At 37.9% G+C, this 17,500-nt stretch overlaps 2 protein-coding genes across 2 annotated transcripts in view; one reads left to right on the top strand and one right to left on the bottom strand.

The window, feature by feature from the left end:
* Positions 1 to 15,516, top strand: part of LOC125045524 (atypical kinase COQ8A, mitochondrial-like) — a 16,394-nt gene extending 878 nt beyond the window's left edge. Inside the window, exons 2-11 of the mRNA XM_047642833.1 lie at positions 7,828 to 8,032; positions 9,431 to 9,530; positions 9,747 to 11,239; positions 11,460 to 11,685; positions 11,981 to 12,105; positions 12,377 to 12,599; positions 12,867 to 13,027; positions 13,396 to 13,578; positions 13,810 to 13,962; positions 14,121 to 15,516. Coding sequence (XP_047498789.1) covers positions 7,832 to 8,032; positions 9,431 to 9,530; positions 9,747 to 11,239; positions 11,460 to 11,685; positions 11,981 to 12,105; positions 12,377 to 12,599; positions 12,867 to 13,027; positions 13,396 to 13,578; positions 13,810 to 13,962; positions 14,121 to 14,426 — 3,171 coding nt within the window. The 5' untranslated portion in view covers positions 7,828 to 7,831 and the 3' untranslated portion in view covers positions 14,427 to 15,516. The remainder of the gene's footprint in view (positions 1 to 7,827; positions 8,033 to 9,430; positions 9,531 to 9,746; positions 11,240 to 11,459; positions 11,686 to 11,980; positions 12,106 to 12,376; positions 12,600 to 12,866; positions 13,028 to 13,395; positions 13,579 to 13,809; positions 13,963 to 14,120) is intronic.
* The window catches only part of LOC125045525 (39S ribosomal protein L14, mitochondrial-like), a 7,151-nt gene continuing 5,099 nt past the window's right edge, over positions 15,449 to 17,500 (bottom strand). Inside the window, exons 2-3 of the mRNA XM_047642834.1 lie at positions 17,119 to 17,324; positions 15,449 to 15,813 (exon numbers count right to left, since the gene is read on the bottom strand). Coding sequence (XP_047498790.1) covers positions 15,560 to 15,813; positions 17,119 to 17,317 — 453 coding nt within the window. The 5' untranslated portion in view covers positions 17,318 to 17,324 and the 3' untranslated portion in view covers positions 15,449 to 15,559. The remainder of the gene's footprint in view (positions 15,814 to 17,118; positions 17,325 to 17,500) is intronic.

Below are 17,500 nucleotides of genomic sequence, written 5' to 3'. Positions count from 1 at the left end.
TCCGAGTGCGCCGGCTCAGGAGGCGGCAGAGAGGTAGGCCTGTGCGACTTGCTGGAAGCGCCTCCCCTTCGGTTTCTACATGGTGTGATTTCACTTCTGCGGGAAACGGGTCAGTTGATGCAGGGGATCGGAAACCTGTCGATGAGGAAGTTATAATTTTCATTATTATTATCTCCACCATTATCATTTTCTGTGCTACTATCACACTTGTCTCATCCTGTTTTCTGCTGTGAACTTATTTTTAATTCGCTAAGGAATTTGGGATGGAAATGTGCGCTTATCCATACTGGCTGTCTTTAGAGAGAGAGAGAGAGAGAGAGAGAGAGAGAGAGAGAGAGAGAGAGAGAGAGAGAGAGAGAGAGAGAGAGAGAGAGAGAGAGAGAGAGAGGAAGAAAGAACAGGGTGTATGTAAAGTGAAGAAATAACAGATGTCGAGAAAGAAAGGAGCATCAAATTGAGGCCTTCTGAAAGAACGAACTTTTTGCCGTGCGAAAAAAAGCTCACTGACTCCCTGTGGTAAAGCGAAGAAGACTTATCTTTGATTTTATCGCGTACAGTACAAGAGCAAGTGTTGAGGAATTGTCTGATCAGGTTGAGGTTATTGTTAAATGTGACATTCATGGTATAGATTTATGACATTTATGGTGCCATACCTCAATTCATGATCCTGGTTAGTATAACTAATATTTTTTTATATTTTTTTTATCAATATCTGATATCGGAAGGTAGTTATAGAAGTGTCAGATGATTTGCTCATGCTTCATTTGATTACGAGAAAGATCAGAGTAGTTGAAGTATATGAAAAGAAGAGGAAATGATATGAGAAAAGAAAGAGATGAAAGGAAATTTGGTAATAAAAAAATCATACATAAATATTTTGCCCTTTAAGAATAAATGAAAACCTGTATTTCATGATTATATAGCAACAGCAGACAGAGGTGTCGATAAACCACGTAGGCGGCGACGGAGGACAGGTTAAGCGTGTTGTGCGAAGGGCAGCTGCTTCTGCAGGTGCTGTCGCCGTTCGGAGGCCGCCCGCCCCCACACGCACACACACCTGTCCTTCATGGGAGTTTGTCCCGTTGTGCTTGAGTTTTTCTCAAATTTGATTGTTTTCCCCTTGGTATGGGTGGAGAATGTATCAGTGCCTGCGTAATGATTATGAACATTCGTGTTGCAGTCGTTTGTCCCCAAAGAAAACACGTTTTCACACGAGCCAACAACTGATACGGCTAGTGAAGCATAAGAGACAGCATTTTGTCTTTTCTTTTTCATTGTTCACAAGCGATCAGATATTAATATATCAATCTATACCCAGCGTCTGGCATGACAGTGTACCAGATTTGTTTATTATTGATAACATTTGTGGTCCTAAATTACGTAATGGAGGCCAGCTGGTTAGAACATGGGATTAGCCAGTTGCTGTTAAGTGTCATGACATTGCTATGAAGTTTAGCAGCCGTACTTGATAGGAAACTATTAATCTAATCGTCATGACTGATTATTTAGGTATTTTATCTGTTTAGTTCATTAAGCTAGTTGATAAGATAAGCGAATAAATTCTACTACGTAAATATTACACTGTTATTGCAACCCCGAAACGATTATATTCCGCCTATTTATTTAGCTTTATTAGTAAGTTTATTTATTTGTGTATATGTGGAGAGAGTTCGTGTGCGTGCGTGTGTGTGTGTGTGTGTGTGTGTGTGTGTGTGTGTGTGTGTGTGTGTGTGTGTATGTGTATGTGTATGTGTATGTGTATGTGTATGTGTATGTGTGTGTGTGTGTGTGTGTGTGTGTAGGTGTGTGTGTGCGCGCGTGTGTGTGTGTGTGCGTGCGTGCGTGCGTGCGTGCGTGCGTGTGTGCGTGTGTGTGTGTGTGTGTGTGTGTGTGTGTGTGTGTGTGTGTGTGTGTGTGTGTGTGTGTGTGTGTGTGTGTGTGTGTGTGTGTGTGTGTGTGTGTGTGTGTGTGTGTGTGTGTGTGTGTGTGATCGACCTTGCCGTGGCATTTTCTCTCTGTTCAACTTTTTTTTCTTCTTCCTGTTCATCTGTTCACTTTCCAACGAGTGGAATCTCACTTGCCTCGGACTAGATCGTTTGTTCTTGTACACTTTGTGGATAGATACATACATGAACGCAAATGCAAGCACACACATATAAGGTTCCTTTTGTCCAGTTGCTTTCAGGCCTATAGAACATCTGATTGTAACTGTTGTTCATAGATGTATATGATTTAAGTGTTCAAATCACTGTTCCAAGCCGCTTTCCAGAATTATTTTATATGTTAAACGATACTTATTTTGCATGTTAGATACTAAATACTTCTAACTACATTTATGTATTTAATAAGTTAATTGTATAGCAGGTTTCACAGTAAACACTTCTAGCTTAAGACATAATACAAATAATCACAGATCACAAGGTATCGAAACGAACGCCTATTTAAACTTGTCCGATTTGCCCAGAGATGGCGAGCGAGAGTAGGTGAGCGAGGGCAGGTGTAGTCCGCCACGCTCAATGAGGAAGACTGGCCCAGGAGGAGAGAGGTAAAACGTGGCACGCTATACCCCGTCTCCGCTTGGTACGTGCTGCCCTGTTCTCCTGCTACTTCTATCCCCCCTCCTCCTCCTCACCTTCTTTCTTCCCCGTGCCCTTGCTTGACAAAGACCTTGTGTCATGTCCGAGGTCTTCGTGTACTTGGGTCGCGTCCTCGTCGTCTGTTGACACACGTAGTACAAACGCTTAAATAACTGTAAACAACAAAAATAATAATAATAAAAAAAAAAAAAATAGACAAGAAATTAAATGAATTAAATCAAACGCACATTCATTCATACTTTGGATTAGCAAGTGGCGCATGTTTTTTTTTCTTTCATTTCACATAAGTAGTTATGAATGGAATTGTTGGTTGATTTTTCATTCTAATGATAAGAAATTGGATAAACACCTATGTTGGATTAGCGTTTTCTGCTTGTTAGGTACAAGATATACATACATATAGACAAATGCTTTTTTCTACATGCTAACAAATGCTTATTTTTTACTATCTTGTATGTAATCAGTGTGGTCTTGTTGCTAAGCGCGCCAGTAGCTGTTACAAATGAAAATGGAAATTAATTAACTGGGATTAAATAAATACTTTTCAACATATTTAAATTGATCAATCAGACATTCTTTCTTTCATTCTGTTTTCTTCTTTTATTAATCACATCTAATTATGTCATTATGTAATACAAATAAACTTTTCCCGTTGTATTTTACGAAACGATATATATGTCGCGCCAAGAGGAGGAAAGTAAATATGTCTCTCGGTTTTCCTTGTGCCGCCGAAAATAAGTTTTATTTTTATATCAGCATGTCTTTGTTTGGTCATTACTGGGAAGAAAAACGAACAATGAAGCTAAAACTGACATATATTTTGGTCATTTCGTTTCGTTGTATAATTAGTTATTCATCACTTCGATAGGCATTTTGGTCTGATTGCCAATGTTATTATATATGTTACCAAACGTCCTTGAATTTTCTATCTCTTATTAAGTAATATGAATTAGACTTTTAAAAAGGCACTTAAAAGAGATTAAAGATAAGGAAGCCACAGATTATATAGATTTGTTTTGGTGACGTCACATATACTCCCTTTCCCTTCCCTGACCCCACCCCCCGAGGGCACGAGGAGCCACGTAGTTGACAGTGGCTCTCGAGGGAATGGAGGAGGGTGAGGAGAGGAGGGAGAGGAGAGAGATGGAAGGACGCAGAGGAGAGAGAAAAAAGGGAGGAGAGAGAAGGAAAAGGGAGGAAGAAGGAGGGAGAGGAGAGAAAAGAAAGAAGGGAGAAGAGAGTTGGGAAGGAGGAGAGGAGAGCGAAGGAAGAAGAAGGGAGAGGAGAGAGAAGGAAGAAGGGAGGGGGTAAGGAAGGCAGAGGAGAGAGAAAAAAGGGAGGAAGAAGGAGGGAGAGGAGAGAAAAGAAAGACGGGAGAAGAGAGATGGGAAGGAGGAGAGGAGAGCGAAGGAAGAAGAGAGAGAGGGAAGAAGGGAGAGGAGAGAGAAGGAAGAAGGGAGGGGGTAAGGGAGGCAGAGGAGAGAGAAAAAAGGGAGGAGAGAGAAGGAAAAGGGAGGAAGAAGGAGGGAGAGGAGAGAAAAGAAAGAAGGGAGAAGAGAGTTGGGAAGGAGGAGAGGAGAGCGAAGGAAGAAGAAGGGAGAGGAGAGAGAAGGAAGAAGGGAGGGGGTAAGGAAGGCAGAGGAGAGAGAAAAAAGGGAGGAAGAAGGAGGGAGAGGAGAGAAAAGAAAGACGGGAGAAGAGAGATGGGAAGGAGGAGAGGAGAGCGAAGGAAGAAGAGAGAGAGGGAAGAAGGGAGAGGAGAGAGAAGGAAGAAGGGAGGGGGTAAGGGAGGCAGAGGAGAGAGAAAAAAGGGAGGTGAGAGAAGGAAGAAGGAGGGAGAGGAGAGAAAAGAAAGAAGGGAGAAGAGAGATGGGAAGGATGAGAGGAGAGCGAAGGAAGAAGAGAGAGAGGGAAGAAGGGAGAGGAGAGAGAAGGAAGAAGGGAGGGGGTAAGGGAGGCCGAAAGCACTTGTCTAAATGATAACGGTTTTCACAAAACTGTGTTCTTGCCTGTAGGCTCTGGGTCCCGTTCCTTATCGTTTCCATTTTATTCTTCCTTTTTTCTTCTTTTGAGTGTGCGTACATAATAGCCCACATTACCGCTGGCAAAAATCTGTTTCACGACACTGTAAAGTATCGCTAGTCTTCGCTCGATATACTTGCCCATGCTGTCGTAACAGTCACGCTGCCTCTGTTATTAGGCTGTGCCAAAAGTCGGACTCCACCTCCATTTCTAGGAATCATAATCGAGTTGTGAACCGTATCAAAGAGTTAATACAAGTTGTTAGTTATTATTTTCTTGAAATTACAAATTTAACGACGGATAACTATCGAAATCAATTGAAAATGTGCCGGCACTAACCGCCTCCCATCATACCTTTTCATTCGTCTATCGACACCGGTTTCGAGTTTCACACTCCTTTTAATGTTTTGAAAATGTTATTTTTTATTAATTAATATTAATTAGATATAAAATTTTATATGAACTTTCGCCTCTACATTCAATTATGCATACACAATAAGTAAAATTATTAATTAATTTTAATAGTATTCTTGGCATCATACAAACACATTATGTAAGCAAAATATAAATGTGCTTGACATGCTTCCCTGAATCTCATTCGTCATGGAACACTTTTGGAAGCCTTAATATGCCGAAGGCTAAACCATGATATAATGAAAACAATGACTATTGTTGCCTGGACATGACAAATCGAAATGTTGATTAAAAGCATAGGCATACGGAAGATAAACCTCGCTCTTCTAACCCATGGCCATAATATGAAAGCAATATAATATTAAAGCTTATGCTCTTTATTATTATCTGTGATGGCAGTGTAAATTTCCAATATTAGCATTTTGTTGCTAGAGCATGATGGTCTAGTGAAGATGGTCATGTTTTCCCATATTACCTATGAGGGATACTTCTTAGGATCACATCATATAGATGTAGAATATTTTATATTATATCACATTGCATATTCTCATAACAAATACAAAATGAAGAGAAAGCATGTATATGTAAATCACACACACACACACACACACACACACACACACACACACACACACACACACACACACACACACACACACACACACACACACATATATGCACGTACGCACAAATACATCTACATCATAATCGTTACTGATTAATACATCATAGAGTGCACCATCAAACTTCCCATTTTCTTCCAGTTTGTTGATATATGACTCCGTCCCCATAAACAGTAGATATATTTTTAAGACATGCTCGTGAAGTTATATGATTATGATGTAGATACTAGCATCATTATTGGCCTGGCAGCAGGGGTCATGAAATCTCTCGACAAGAATATTTGGAGATGCCGGTACCTGTGCAGAAGGACCAAACTACGTGTTTTCAAGGTCCTGATACTGCCAGTTTTACTATATGGTAGTGAAACATGGACGCTATCTTGTGTTTTGGAATCTCGTCTTGATGTCTTTTGTAACAGATCCTTGCGCCGGATCATAGGGTGCATTTGGCGAGACCATGTGTCCAACCAACGGCTGCACCGTGAGACCGGTACAGGACCTGTTACTTGCACAATCCGCGATCGCCAACGCAGGCTATACGGCCACTTGGCTCGATTCCCGCGGGATGACCCTGCCCACCAGGTCGTCTCTGTCCGAGACAACCCTGGGTGGAGGAGGCCTGTGGGACGACCGAGAAGTTGTGGCTTGGGCAGATTGATCAAACCTGTCGTGAGGAGCTAGAGATGGGCCGGGCCCCTTCCTGCCGGCTCGCCATGAGGGACCCTCGTAGGTGGAAGCAAAGGGTGGATGCGGATATGCGCCTCTGCCGGGGTTAGCTTCCAAATGATGATGATGATGACCCTCTTCTCTATTTACCTTCACCAGGAATGAAAATTGCTTATGTTTACCTGTGACTTGTTATTCCCCACCCCTATTGCTTTTGGTAGCTATTAATGCTATTATAATTGTCAATACTGACACTAATAATAGTCATTATATTGTTTATTATTTTTGTTTATTTAAGGTTAAAACAATTAAAAGTGCTAGACATCAAAAGTCACATAGCACTATGGTAAAGTATTGTGGCGAAAAAGGGTAGAATGAGTTAATTTGGATAAGTGGACTGAAGGGGGTGAAGAAGAGAAAGAAGAGGAAAGGAGGAGAAGAAAAGACCTTGCAAAATTAGTTGAAGCGAGGGCTGAAGTCCAAGGCAGGAGTGATCCCCTGCATTGGGCCTCTGCCGCTGTCTGCTAAGCGCCCTCGACAACAGCGAACAAGGGATGGGGGGGGGGGGGGTAACCAATTACTGTTACTGTTAGTATTACTATTATTATGGTTATTGTTATATTTACTACTATTATACTGTTGCTAGTAGTATTACTAGTAGTATTACTACTACTACTATTATTATACTATTGCTAGGAATAGTTATAGTACTATTATTATCATTATTATTGTTATGTATTTATGTCTGGTTAAACAATGTTGCAGTTGTTATTATAACTACAACTGTTCATTTAATTATTATTATTATCATTATTATTATTATTACTATTATTATTGTTATTATTGTTAATCTAATATTTTAATATTGTTCTTCTTGTTGTTCTTAATAGTAATAGTAATAATTATTATTAATACTGTTTTTATTATTATTATTGAGGTTGGTTTAACAATTATTGTTACTGCTATTTATGTTGTCATTAATATTATTTTATTATAATTGTTGTTGTTTTTTATATTATATTTTGGTCTCATTATTATATCATTATCTATTTCTATTCTATTAGTACACTTATCATCATCGTTGTCATTATTTTCATCATCAGTATTAATATCATTGTTTTCAGTTTAGTCATAATTTCTTGTGTAAATGTACTTTCAGTCATTACTATATTATTATTAAACTCAATAAGGATCACTGACATTGCCATTGAGCAGTAAGAATGGTAGTGATGAAACTGTAATCATTATGTTATTAATTTTAATGATAATTACATCAACAGATAACAATAGTAATAGAATAAGAATGATCATTGTTAACTTTTATCTCATCATCACCTTAGTCATCATTGTTTTTGAGTTGCATGTTTCCACAGTATCTCATTACATAACTATTATCTTTTATCACATGTCATTTGTAGATACTACAATCATTATAGTAGTTTGTCTTCTTAAAGGTGCTATGAATTTGAATACTGAACAGACTCTTTCCTCTCACCCCATTTCAGCACAATGGCCAGGCCACCGCGGGGGAGCGACCTCCTGTCAGTGTTGCGTGGGTTGTCCCGTGTTGGCTCAGCAGTGGTCGATGTGAGGTCACAAGAGGTCACCAAGGCATGGGCTACCTCCTCCTTACGACCTCTGATCGTGCAGGGATCGGCCAACCTCCAGGAAGCTATCTCCAAGGCCGTTCAGCAGCCACAAGTTGTTCAAGTAATTATTGTGCAGGAATTTCAGGAGTTGAGAAAGGGTGGGAATTGAGCTAGAGCAAAATGAGGAGGGAGAGGAGGAAGAGAAGGAGAGGGGAGAGAAGGGAGGGAAGGGAGAAAAGAAGAAGGGAAGAAGGGAGGGGTGGGAGAGTAGGGAGAGGGGAGAGAGGGATGGGAGTTGGAAGAGGATGAGGAGGAGGGAGGGGTGGAAGTGTAGATAGATGAGGAGGTGGAGGAGGAGGAGGGAGGGGTAAGAGTGGATGTAGAAGAGAGGGAGAGGAAGGGAGGTAAGGAAGAGACAGAAGGGAGTAAAAGTGGTAATTTAATCATCACATCAGTAAAAGGTGTAGGAGAAAAAAAGTAGAAAAAGTTAAGGAGAAGAAAACATCTAATGATGATATGGGCAAAATGGGCAAAATTAATAGGATGGTTATGTTGACACTGTTCCATAATTTACAAAGAGGAGGAAATTTTGAAACTACTACTGTAATTACACACAACATGTCTGTTTCCATGCAATTACTCCATTAGCTCAGCATGCAGTCTTTTATAACTTGTGCAGTCTTGGCAAACCACTTCCTGAAGTTGTTGCCAAAAGTTATGATGCTGTCATAGCTAAACCTCCCAGATACTTTTGTCCCTAGACTCACTCAGAGACTCGCAGTGATTTTAAGTTGTTCCCTGTGTTTGTGACTGGAAAATGTGCAGTTTAGAAATCAGATATTTTACATAGATATTTTGCTGGTGTTAAATGTACTTGATATTTTTGTGGAATCTCTAATTTTAATATTTGATCTTATTATTGAAATTTCGCAAAAGAGACAATGGGTAATAGTCTTGTGACTGATTGGGTTGAGGGAGAATTAGAAGATGGGTTGGTAAGTAAAATCTGTTATTTATTTATTTTTTAAATTTAGAATGTTTGTTTGCTTCTTTTGGGTTAAAGTGTATTAAGAGGGGTAAGGCCTTACCTAAAATAGAAAATTGATACCTCTCATTCTTGTCTAGTGCTGAGGCTTGCAATTTGTGGTACGTATATAAATAGAATTTTCATGGATTTTTGTTCCAAATCTTAGATTAAGAGTATATATAAACAAAGAATATAAATACCACATCCTTGTTTTAACTTCTTTTTCTCTCCATCTGTTTTAAGTCCAGAGTATTTCTTGTTTGAATGTCTCCTTAGTTGGATAATTGGTTTAATGTCCATCAGAACAAATAATTGTAAGAATATGATGATAACTGCTTTTTAATGAGGTGTTAGTTTTTGTATGCATTACATTTTTTTTAATTGACTTGCATTTACATTAATTTCCTTCTCTCTTTCTTTTTACCCTTTTTTTCTTTAGCTACAGAAGTCCATTGTATAAATTCATATATATTATTTTTCCACTATTTTCAGACTGAAGCATCAAAGGGTGTGTCAGAGGCACTTGCCCGCATCTCAATGGTGGGAGAAGGCCTCAGAGCATACAGGAGTGGTGCAGTTCCAGCTGCAGCAGGTAGAATAGGCACATGATCTTGAATTAATTTATTAAACAGTGCTAGTATTGTGTTCATGGTGTTCACTGTATATACATAGGCAGAACTTTAATCTCATTTCTTATAATATTCAGTAATAAACAACAAGATCTAAATCTTGAATGGTGAATGGAGTCTTTAACAAGAAATGTATAAGCAGTGTCAGTGACTATTTTAAAATTTACTGTTATTTACAGACCTATCAAGTCAAGTAGAAACTGCAATTGACCCGATGTATGATCCAGAGGTGCAGGAGCTGAACATTGAGGAGATCATGATGCAGGAAGCTTGGATGGGCCACGAGGAGCACAAAATTCCAGAACACACAGCTGTAGACAAGCAGATGAAAGAGGCCATTGTGGGTGCAAGGAACATCAGAGATTCAGTAATGGAAAATGCAAAAGAGGCCAGAAGTAGCATTCAGAGAAGGATGGAAGAATTTGAGCCCCTACTCGATGTGTCTAAAGTGGAGGAGAAGGAGATTACAGATGACCAACTCCAAGCTCTGCAGGAAAAGCTGGATGAGCTGAAAGGGGCTTCCTTTGGACAAAATATGAAAATGTTGAGTGATATACAGGAGCATTCCAGACCCATGGAAGAAGTATTACAGGAAGTCATAAAAGATCAAACAGGTCTTCAAGACATGGTGCTACAGGAAGTTGCAACTGAACAAACAGCTGTCAAGGAAGAACTAAGACAGGAAGTTATACCTGAACAGACAGCTGTCAAGGAAGAAATAAAGCAGGAAGTTATACCAGAACAGACAGCCGTCAAGGAAGAACTAAGACAGGAAGTTGCAACTAAACAAACAGCTGTCAAGGATGAACTAATACAGGAAGTTCTACCAGAACAGACAGCAGTCAAGGAAGAACTAATACAAGAACTTAAATCTGAACAGATAGCTGTCAAGGAAGAACTAATACAGGAAGTTATGCCAGAACAGACAGCTGTCAAGGAAGAACTAATACAGGAAGTTATGCCAGAACAGACAGCTGTCAAGGAAGAACTAATACAGGAAGTTATGCCAGAACAGTCAGCTGTCAAAGAAGAACTAATACTGGAACTTAAATCTGAACAGACAGCTATCAAGGAAGAAATAAGGCAGGAAGCTATACCTGATGAGGCAGTTTTCAAGGGAGAAGTGGTACAGGAAGTTGTCATTGAGCATACAAGCTTCAAAGAAGAAGTATTGGCAAAGCCAAGTACTTTTGAAAGTGTGTCAGTAAAGAAAGAAGTAGAGAAGGAACTGGACAGCACTTTAGCCCAGGTAGCCAAGACCATTAATCTTGAAGAAACTAATACTTCTACTATTCAGGATTTCGATGTTGAGCTTCAGGCAAAGCCAGCCATTTGCAAAGATGAAGCAGAAAAAGTTGTAATCAAAGCATCTCCAGAATCCAGTGGCACAAACGTAGACACATCTTCAACAGTGGAAGATTTCATAGTACCTAGTACTGTTGGGTCTGGACCTGCAGCTGCAGCTAGTATTTCAGGAGCAGCTGTTGCTTCAGTTAGTATGGCTGCTGCATCAACAGCAGCAGCAGCTGCAACAGTAGCTGCATCAGTAGCTGCATCTGCATCTGCAGTTGCCACTCAGTCTGTGGCTTTAGAAGAGAAACCCAAGCCAGCAGCACCAAAGCCAAAGCTTCTGGGAAGAAAACCTTTAGCTAAAGACAAACCCAAATCAACTGTAAGTATAGGCAGATTTGAACAAAGTTTGTTCATATTTTTTTATTCAGACTATATTTTCTCATATTTGACATTTATTTAAACCATAGGTGTGCTTTCTGTTGTTTCATTATCATAAATATTAAACATTAATTGCTGCTTTTCATGTTAAGGTAAACACTACATGTTTATGAGAACTAGTTTGAAAGCTTATTCATCAACACCATAATATTCCTCCCCAGCTGGCATCCAATGCTCAGGCACGCAAGGTTCCTCACTCCCGCATTGGACGACTAATGAGCTTTGGCGGCCTTGCTGCAGGCCTAGGGGCAGGAACTTTAGCAGAATTAACCCGCAGGTCCTTGGGCATGAATGAGGGGAAAGGCAGTGGGTCCCTTCTTGATGCTTCACCATTTTTGACTGAAGCCAATGCAAAGAGAATTGTCGATACTCTCTGCAGAGTTAGAGGTATGTTGATGAGTTATATATAAGATAAATGATTATTAACCTAGTTTATTTTTGAAAGTAAAAAGTGAAATACATTATATGCCAATATGGATGCCACTGGAATTCAAACTTCATCATGCTTTGGATGGCTGCTGCATCAACAGCAGCAGCAGCTGCAACAGTAGCCTCGTGAGAAGGACGAGTTGCCTCAAAAGGAGAAAAGACTAATATTCATATGACTTGTTTGTGAATATAGCTACTGTTAATACTGTTATACTGGTATTTTGTATCTGATAATTAACCACACCTTTTGCAGGAGCTGCCCTGAAACTTGGTCAGATGCTTAGTATCCAAGACAATGCCCTCATCAACCCTCAGCTCCAGAAGATATTTGAGCGAGTGCGACAGTCTGCAGACTTCATGCCTGCCTGGCAGTTAGAGGCAAGTTGATTGGAATTGTAGATGGTGTAATAATGATTGTTGAGTGCAGATTTGTATGTGAACTAAATTAAAAATAGGTATAATTTTCTTTCCTCTGGAGAGCATAGTTTTGTTAGTTCTTCATCACTTTCTAGTGGGCTGATTGTGTAAATAAACACAAAGTGTATGGTCAGTGTATGTGTTAGTATTATCATGCTGAAATCTGAATTTACAGTTTTAACATTTCTGTAATTTCTTTTGGTGTGTTACTAAAGGAAATTTTCTTCCCCAGAATGCCCTTGTGGACCAGTTTGGGCCAGACTGGCGATCATTAGTAACAACATTTGATGAACGTCCTTTTGCTGCAGCATCCATTGGCCAGGTACATCTGGCAACTCTTCCAGATGGTCGATCTGTTGCCATGAAAATTCAGTACCCAGGAGTAGCAGAAGGCATAGACAGTGATATCAACAACCTCATAGGAACACTAAAGATTGCAAACATTCTCCCAGAAGGTGACAACCATGGATGGTTCTTAAAAATCCAACAAATGCACAATTAAGAAATTTAGGCATCCCTTGGTATATGCAAATTAATTTTCAGAAAACAATTTTTTTGTGATTTTCAAGGTATCTTAACAAATGACTCTGAACACCATACAGTAAAAGATGTATATGTATACGAATCAGGTTAATTATTTCATGTCATTAGGATGTGGATATATTATTTATCTAGTAATTGTTTATTTTTACAGTGGTATTGACTTTTTATTTCTTCTTCAGGTCTATATGTTGATTCTGTCATTGAGGTGGCTAAAAAGGAATTGAATTGGGAATGTGACTACATACGAGAAGCTGAGTGTACTACAAGATTTAGGGAGCTTGTTAAACCCTATCCAGAGTATTATGTTCCTGAAGTCATTAGTCAACTGTGTACAAAACAAGTAGGTTCAGGGTTCTTCATACATTTCATATTCATATTGCTAGTATGACTAGTAAAAGTAATAGATCTAGGTGAAAGGTTATGTGCTGAACCACACCTTGATAGTTCTTCCATTATTTTTGAAAATTGAACAATTTCTTAGTAAATGCTTTGTGGGCCACTACTACTGCAGCATATCCACTTTTACCAAATCATATTACAGTAATAAACATTTTTAAACATAAAAATTAACAAATTAGTTAATTTTGAGTTGTAGTATTGGCAAGTAAATTATTTACTATTTTTTCCTTTCATCCCCAGAGCAGTTTTTATTTTCACAAGCTCTTGTAAAAATCATACTAATCGGGAATTAATTTTTTTTCCTTGCAGGTATTTAGCTCAGAGTTAATTGATGGCGTACCAGTAGATAAGTGTATTGAAATGGACCAGGAAACTAGAAATTATATTTGCGAAAAGATTCTACGTCTCTGCCTCTTGGAATTATTCAAATTTGGCTTCATGCAAACGGATCCCAATTGGTCAAACTTCTTCTATAATGCAGAGACTGAACAGGTATACATTATTACTTAAACTTTATGATTTTGTTAAAACTTTGTTTATCTTCATGATGAGCTCTTTGTTCATTACTTCATTCAATACTCATTATTTTGGACTGATTGTTACATAACAAATATTGTTATATGACTTTAATAAACTTTTAAACATTCCATTTTGTTGACACTTTCTTGCATTACAATTAATACATAATGAATTCTATTATGATTTAATATCTTTAATTACCAGCTTGCTCTGTTGGACTTTGGGGCATGTAGATCCTATGAGAAATCATTTGTTGACAAGTACATCCAGATCATCCATGGTGCGGCAACATGTAACAGAGAAAAAATATATGAGTATTCCAAACAGCTTGGATTCTTGACAGGCCATGAAGCGAAGGCAAGTAAAAATGTATTTCCTTGATGTTTTAAATGTTCATCAAAATTCTGTAGCATTTTAGAGTACTTCAGGTAGGCATTTTTGACTCCCCTTTCATGAAATTGACTTGTTTTGTGTACCAATTACATAATCTTTAAAGTCTGCATATTCTCCCGCAGGTCATGATAGATGCACACATAGATGCTGTGATGATCTTAGGTGAAGCTTTCCAGGATGATAAGTTATTCCACTTTGGAGCTCAAGACACCACCTACAGAATCCAACACCTTGTCCCAGTCATGCTCTCCCACCGCATGTGCGCTCCCCCCGAGGAATCCTACTCCTTACACCGCAAGATGTCTGGGGTATTTTTATTGTGTGCCAGATTGAATGGCCAGGTAAACTGTAGGCCACTGTTTGACGAGGCATTTGACGGTTATAAGTATGGAGGAACTTGGGAGGATTTTCATGCAGGGAGATTGTAATAACCTAACTTTGCTAGTTGACTTTATTTTTTTTTTTTTTTTTTTTAAGTCTCCAACTTTACTATACTATGGGATTATTTAAAATGAAAAGAGCAAAATGGAAGCTTTATATGCATTTGTTTGTTTCATGAGGATATGTAAAGCATCTGTACATTTTATTATTATTATTATTATTATTATTATTATTATTATTATTATTATTATTATTATTATTATTATTATTATTATTATTATTATTATTATTATTATTATTATTATTATTATTCACCTGAATGTCGCACCTTAAAATTCAATGTATACGTTGATATAGTAATAGTGTTTGCTGATAACGAAGAAAGTGAAAGAAATATATGACTGTCCATTGTAGTACCATTTGTTTCATATAGCCCCATGGTATGGTATATAGATATATATTTTGCTAATACCTGTGATTTTCTTTTTTAAATAACAATATTAAGAAACTGGAGGTATATTTTGTCAGGTAATAATTGTAAATAATTCACTAGTCTATTTTACTTATGACTTACCAAGGCCAATTACTGTTACCAAGATACCGACAAAACATCTTGTAGGTTTCCTATTGGTGCTGGACCTGGATTTTTTTTTTTTTTCCCCCACACTCTCCATTTTATGTTGCAAAGGTACTGTGCCCAGCTGACAATCATGCTGACTTGAGGTCAAAGCCTCCAATGGCAGTTGATAGCAGCCCTGACTATTCCTTGCACATAGGATGATTAAGAGCACAACAATACACCATCTGTATGTAACAGAAGTCACAAGAACTATGAACCCAAAATATTAACAATTATCATCATCATCATCATCATTATCATTATTTTACCTTTGAGAAAGCCTTTGTACAGTTATGCTGTGTGACTTTGAGGTTGTGTACAATTGTTTATTTAATTTGTTTCATGACTTATGTGTAAAAGTATCCTAATGTTCATGTACCGTACCTTGATTGAGAAGGTTTTTATATGGTTTTCATATGTAATTATGAAAATGTATAATAAAACAAAACATTGTAAAGGAATTTTATGTAAATTACATATGTACATAGAGAACTTTTGTAATAAACAGACTATATGAACTGAATTTTATTCATTATACAAAAACAGATATATATAAATAAATCATATGAAGCGAGTAGCTATTGCTAGAATTTTTGTATAATCAGCACCCTTGGGTCGAGACATATCTGTGAGTTTTTTGCGGAGCATTGTTGGAATCGGAACATGTATTCTGTTTCCAAGTGGCATGCCATTGTCTTCAATTAAGACCAGGTTATTTGTGTCAAACTTGGGCATCAAAGGCTTCTGATCCTGGTGACAGCCAACAAGAATGCCTCGTTTTTTCTGTCCCTTGATGGCAACCAGTACTTTGTCTCCTGCAAAGGAAAACAGAACCAATTAGGGATGCATGCCCAGCAAATTTATATCAAACACAAGTACTTGCAGCTCATCTGATACACTTTCAAATACAGAAGTATCGACAAAACAAAATCTGGAGTCAGCAGTGTCTTGAGTTTATATATGTATATATTTACATATCAAAACATATGTATGAATACTGATATTGTACTGGCCAGTTTAACCCTCCAAATAATGAGCTTTTAGTTCACGAGACCTGATATTCATAATTACTTGATCATATTAACTGTGAAGGAGCCATCCTCGGGAGGAAGGTAACACATGCTATCTTACATATTCCAACAATAGGTTGAGCTTTCTTTAGTTTAAACAAAGTTTGAAACAAAATTACCTACTTAAGAACCTAGCAGGTGACCATACTTCCCTTAATGGTAAACAAGGTGGTAGATTATGACACTGGATTCATTTTCTATTATATGATGAAAAATAAAGGGGAAAATCCCAATTCAGCAAGTGTTTCTTTGATTACTTAAAAAAAAAAAAAAAAAGGACTGAACAGATATGCTTTATGTGGATAGAAAATTACTATCTTCGGTACTAATTCCAACCTTTTAACAAAATTAAGTCAGTAAAATATGAAACAGTACACTTTTTTACATTTGTGTATAGCTGTATATAGCTTTAAATTGCTTTACAAATACCTTTAATTTTTATCTTGGGGGGGGGGGGGGGTCTATTTAACCCAATGCCGCCGGGGAAAATAACAAAAAAATGGGTAAAATGCTATGCCGATTTTCTAACTTTTTGGTGAAATGTCTGCCCATAGATGGCTCTGCTAGTACATAAAGGAGTCAATTAGTAGACCTTGTGACCGTACCTGATTTGAATTGGCGGTAAAAACGTATTTTTTACTAGTGCTATGATTATCGATGGTGTTATTTTTATTATAAACATTATAATTATTATAATGTTTTTTAACATTAGTAACAGCAAAATAAGATAACGTAAAATATTTTGTAAATCGAAGAAAAGGGTGAACGGGCGAGACAGGCAGTACTCGAAACTGGCTCATTGGTGACTTAGTACAAGTGTAGCCATCTATGTGTTAAAACAATCAAACAAGTACTCACAGTGGGCATAGCACATGTCTACATATTGTACCCGTCAGCAAGGGGTTAAGTATAACTAGGAAATTTATTTTGACTTATAATTAATAATTTAACTGCATATCTTATCTGAAATGTTAGATTGTAATAAACTATTAAACTTGAAACTAACATAGTAATATTTAAATGCATATTCCTACCTGAACAGCCACATACCTGTATGTCCAATTCCTGTTTTGTTATATACATGAATACACCTGGGGGGTCGACCTTCCAACATGGCAGCCTTTCCTAGCTTACTGTTGTCAACAACACGTAATCTTGTCATCTTCTGAATGTGTTCTAATGGTGCTGAGGTGTGGAGACCAGCTGCCTGGGAGCACTGCCCCAGAAATTTTCTCAAAGGCACATTCATCCTCAATCTGGAAAGTGAGGTTTTCAAGGTATTATATGTAGGAAAGAAAAAATGGAAAAAAAAGTGTAAGTTTTTGCAAATCAGTGACTTCTCAAAAGTTTCATATCATCTAGCCCTTGTTCATTATTGTGTTAAAGGAAAATTCAGAGCCTTGTGAGTACAGATAAAATCCTAAATTAAAGA

The sequence above is a fragment of the Penaeus chinensis genome, chromosome 37, assembly GCF_019202785.1.
Source record: "Penaeus chinensis breed Huanghai No. 1 chromosome 37, ASM1920278v2, whole genome shotgun sequence".
NCBI classification, from domain to species: domain Eukaryota; kingdom Metazoa; phylum Arthropoda; class Malacostraca; order Decapoda; family Penaeidae; genus Penaeus; species Penaeus chinensis.
This window is presented reverse-complemented; position numbering and strand designations above follow the sequence as displayed.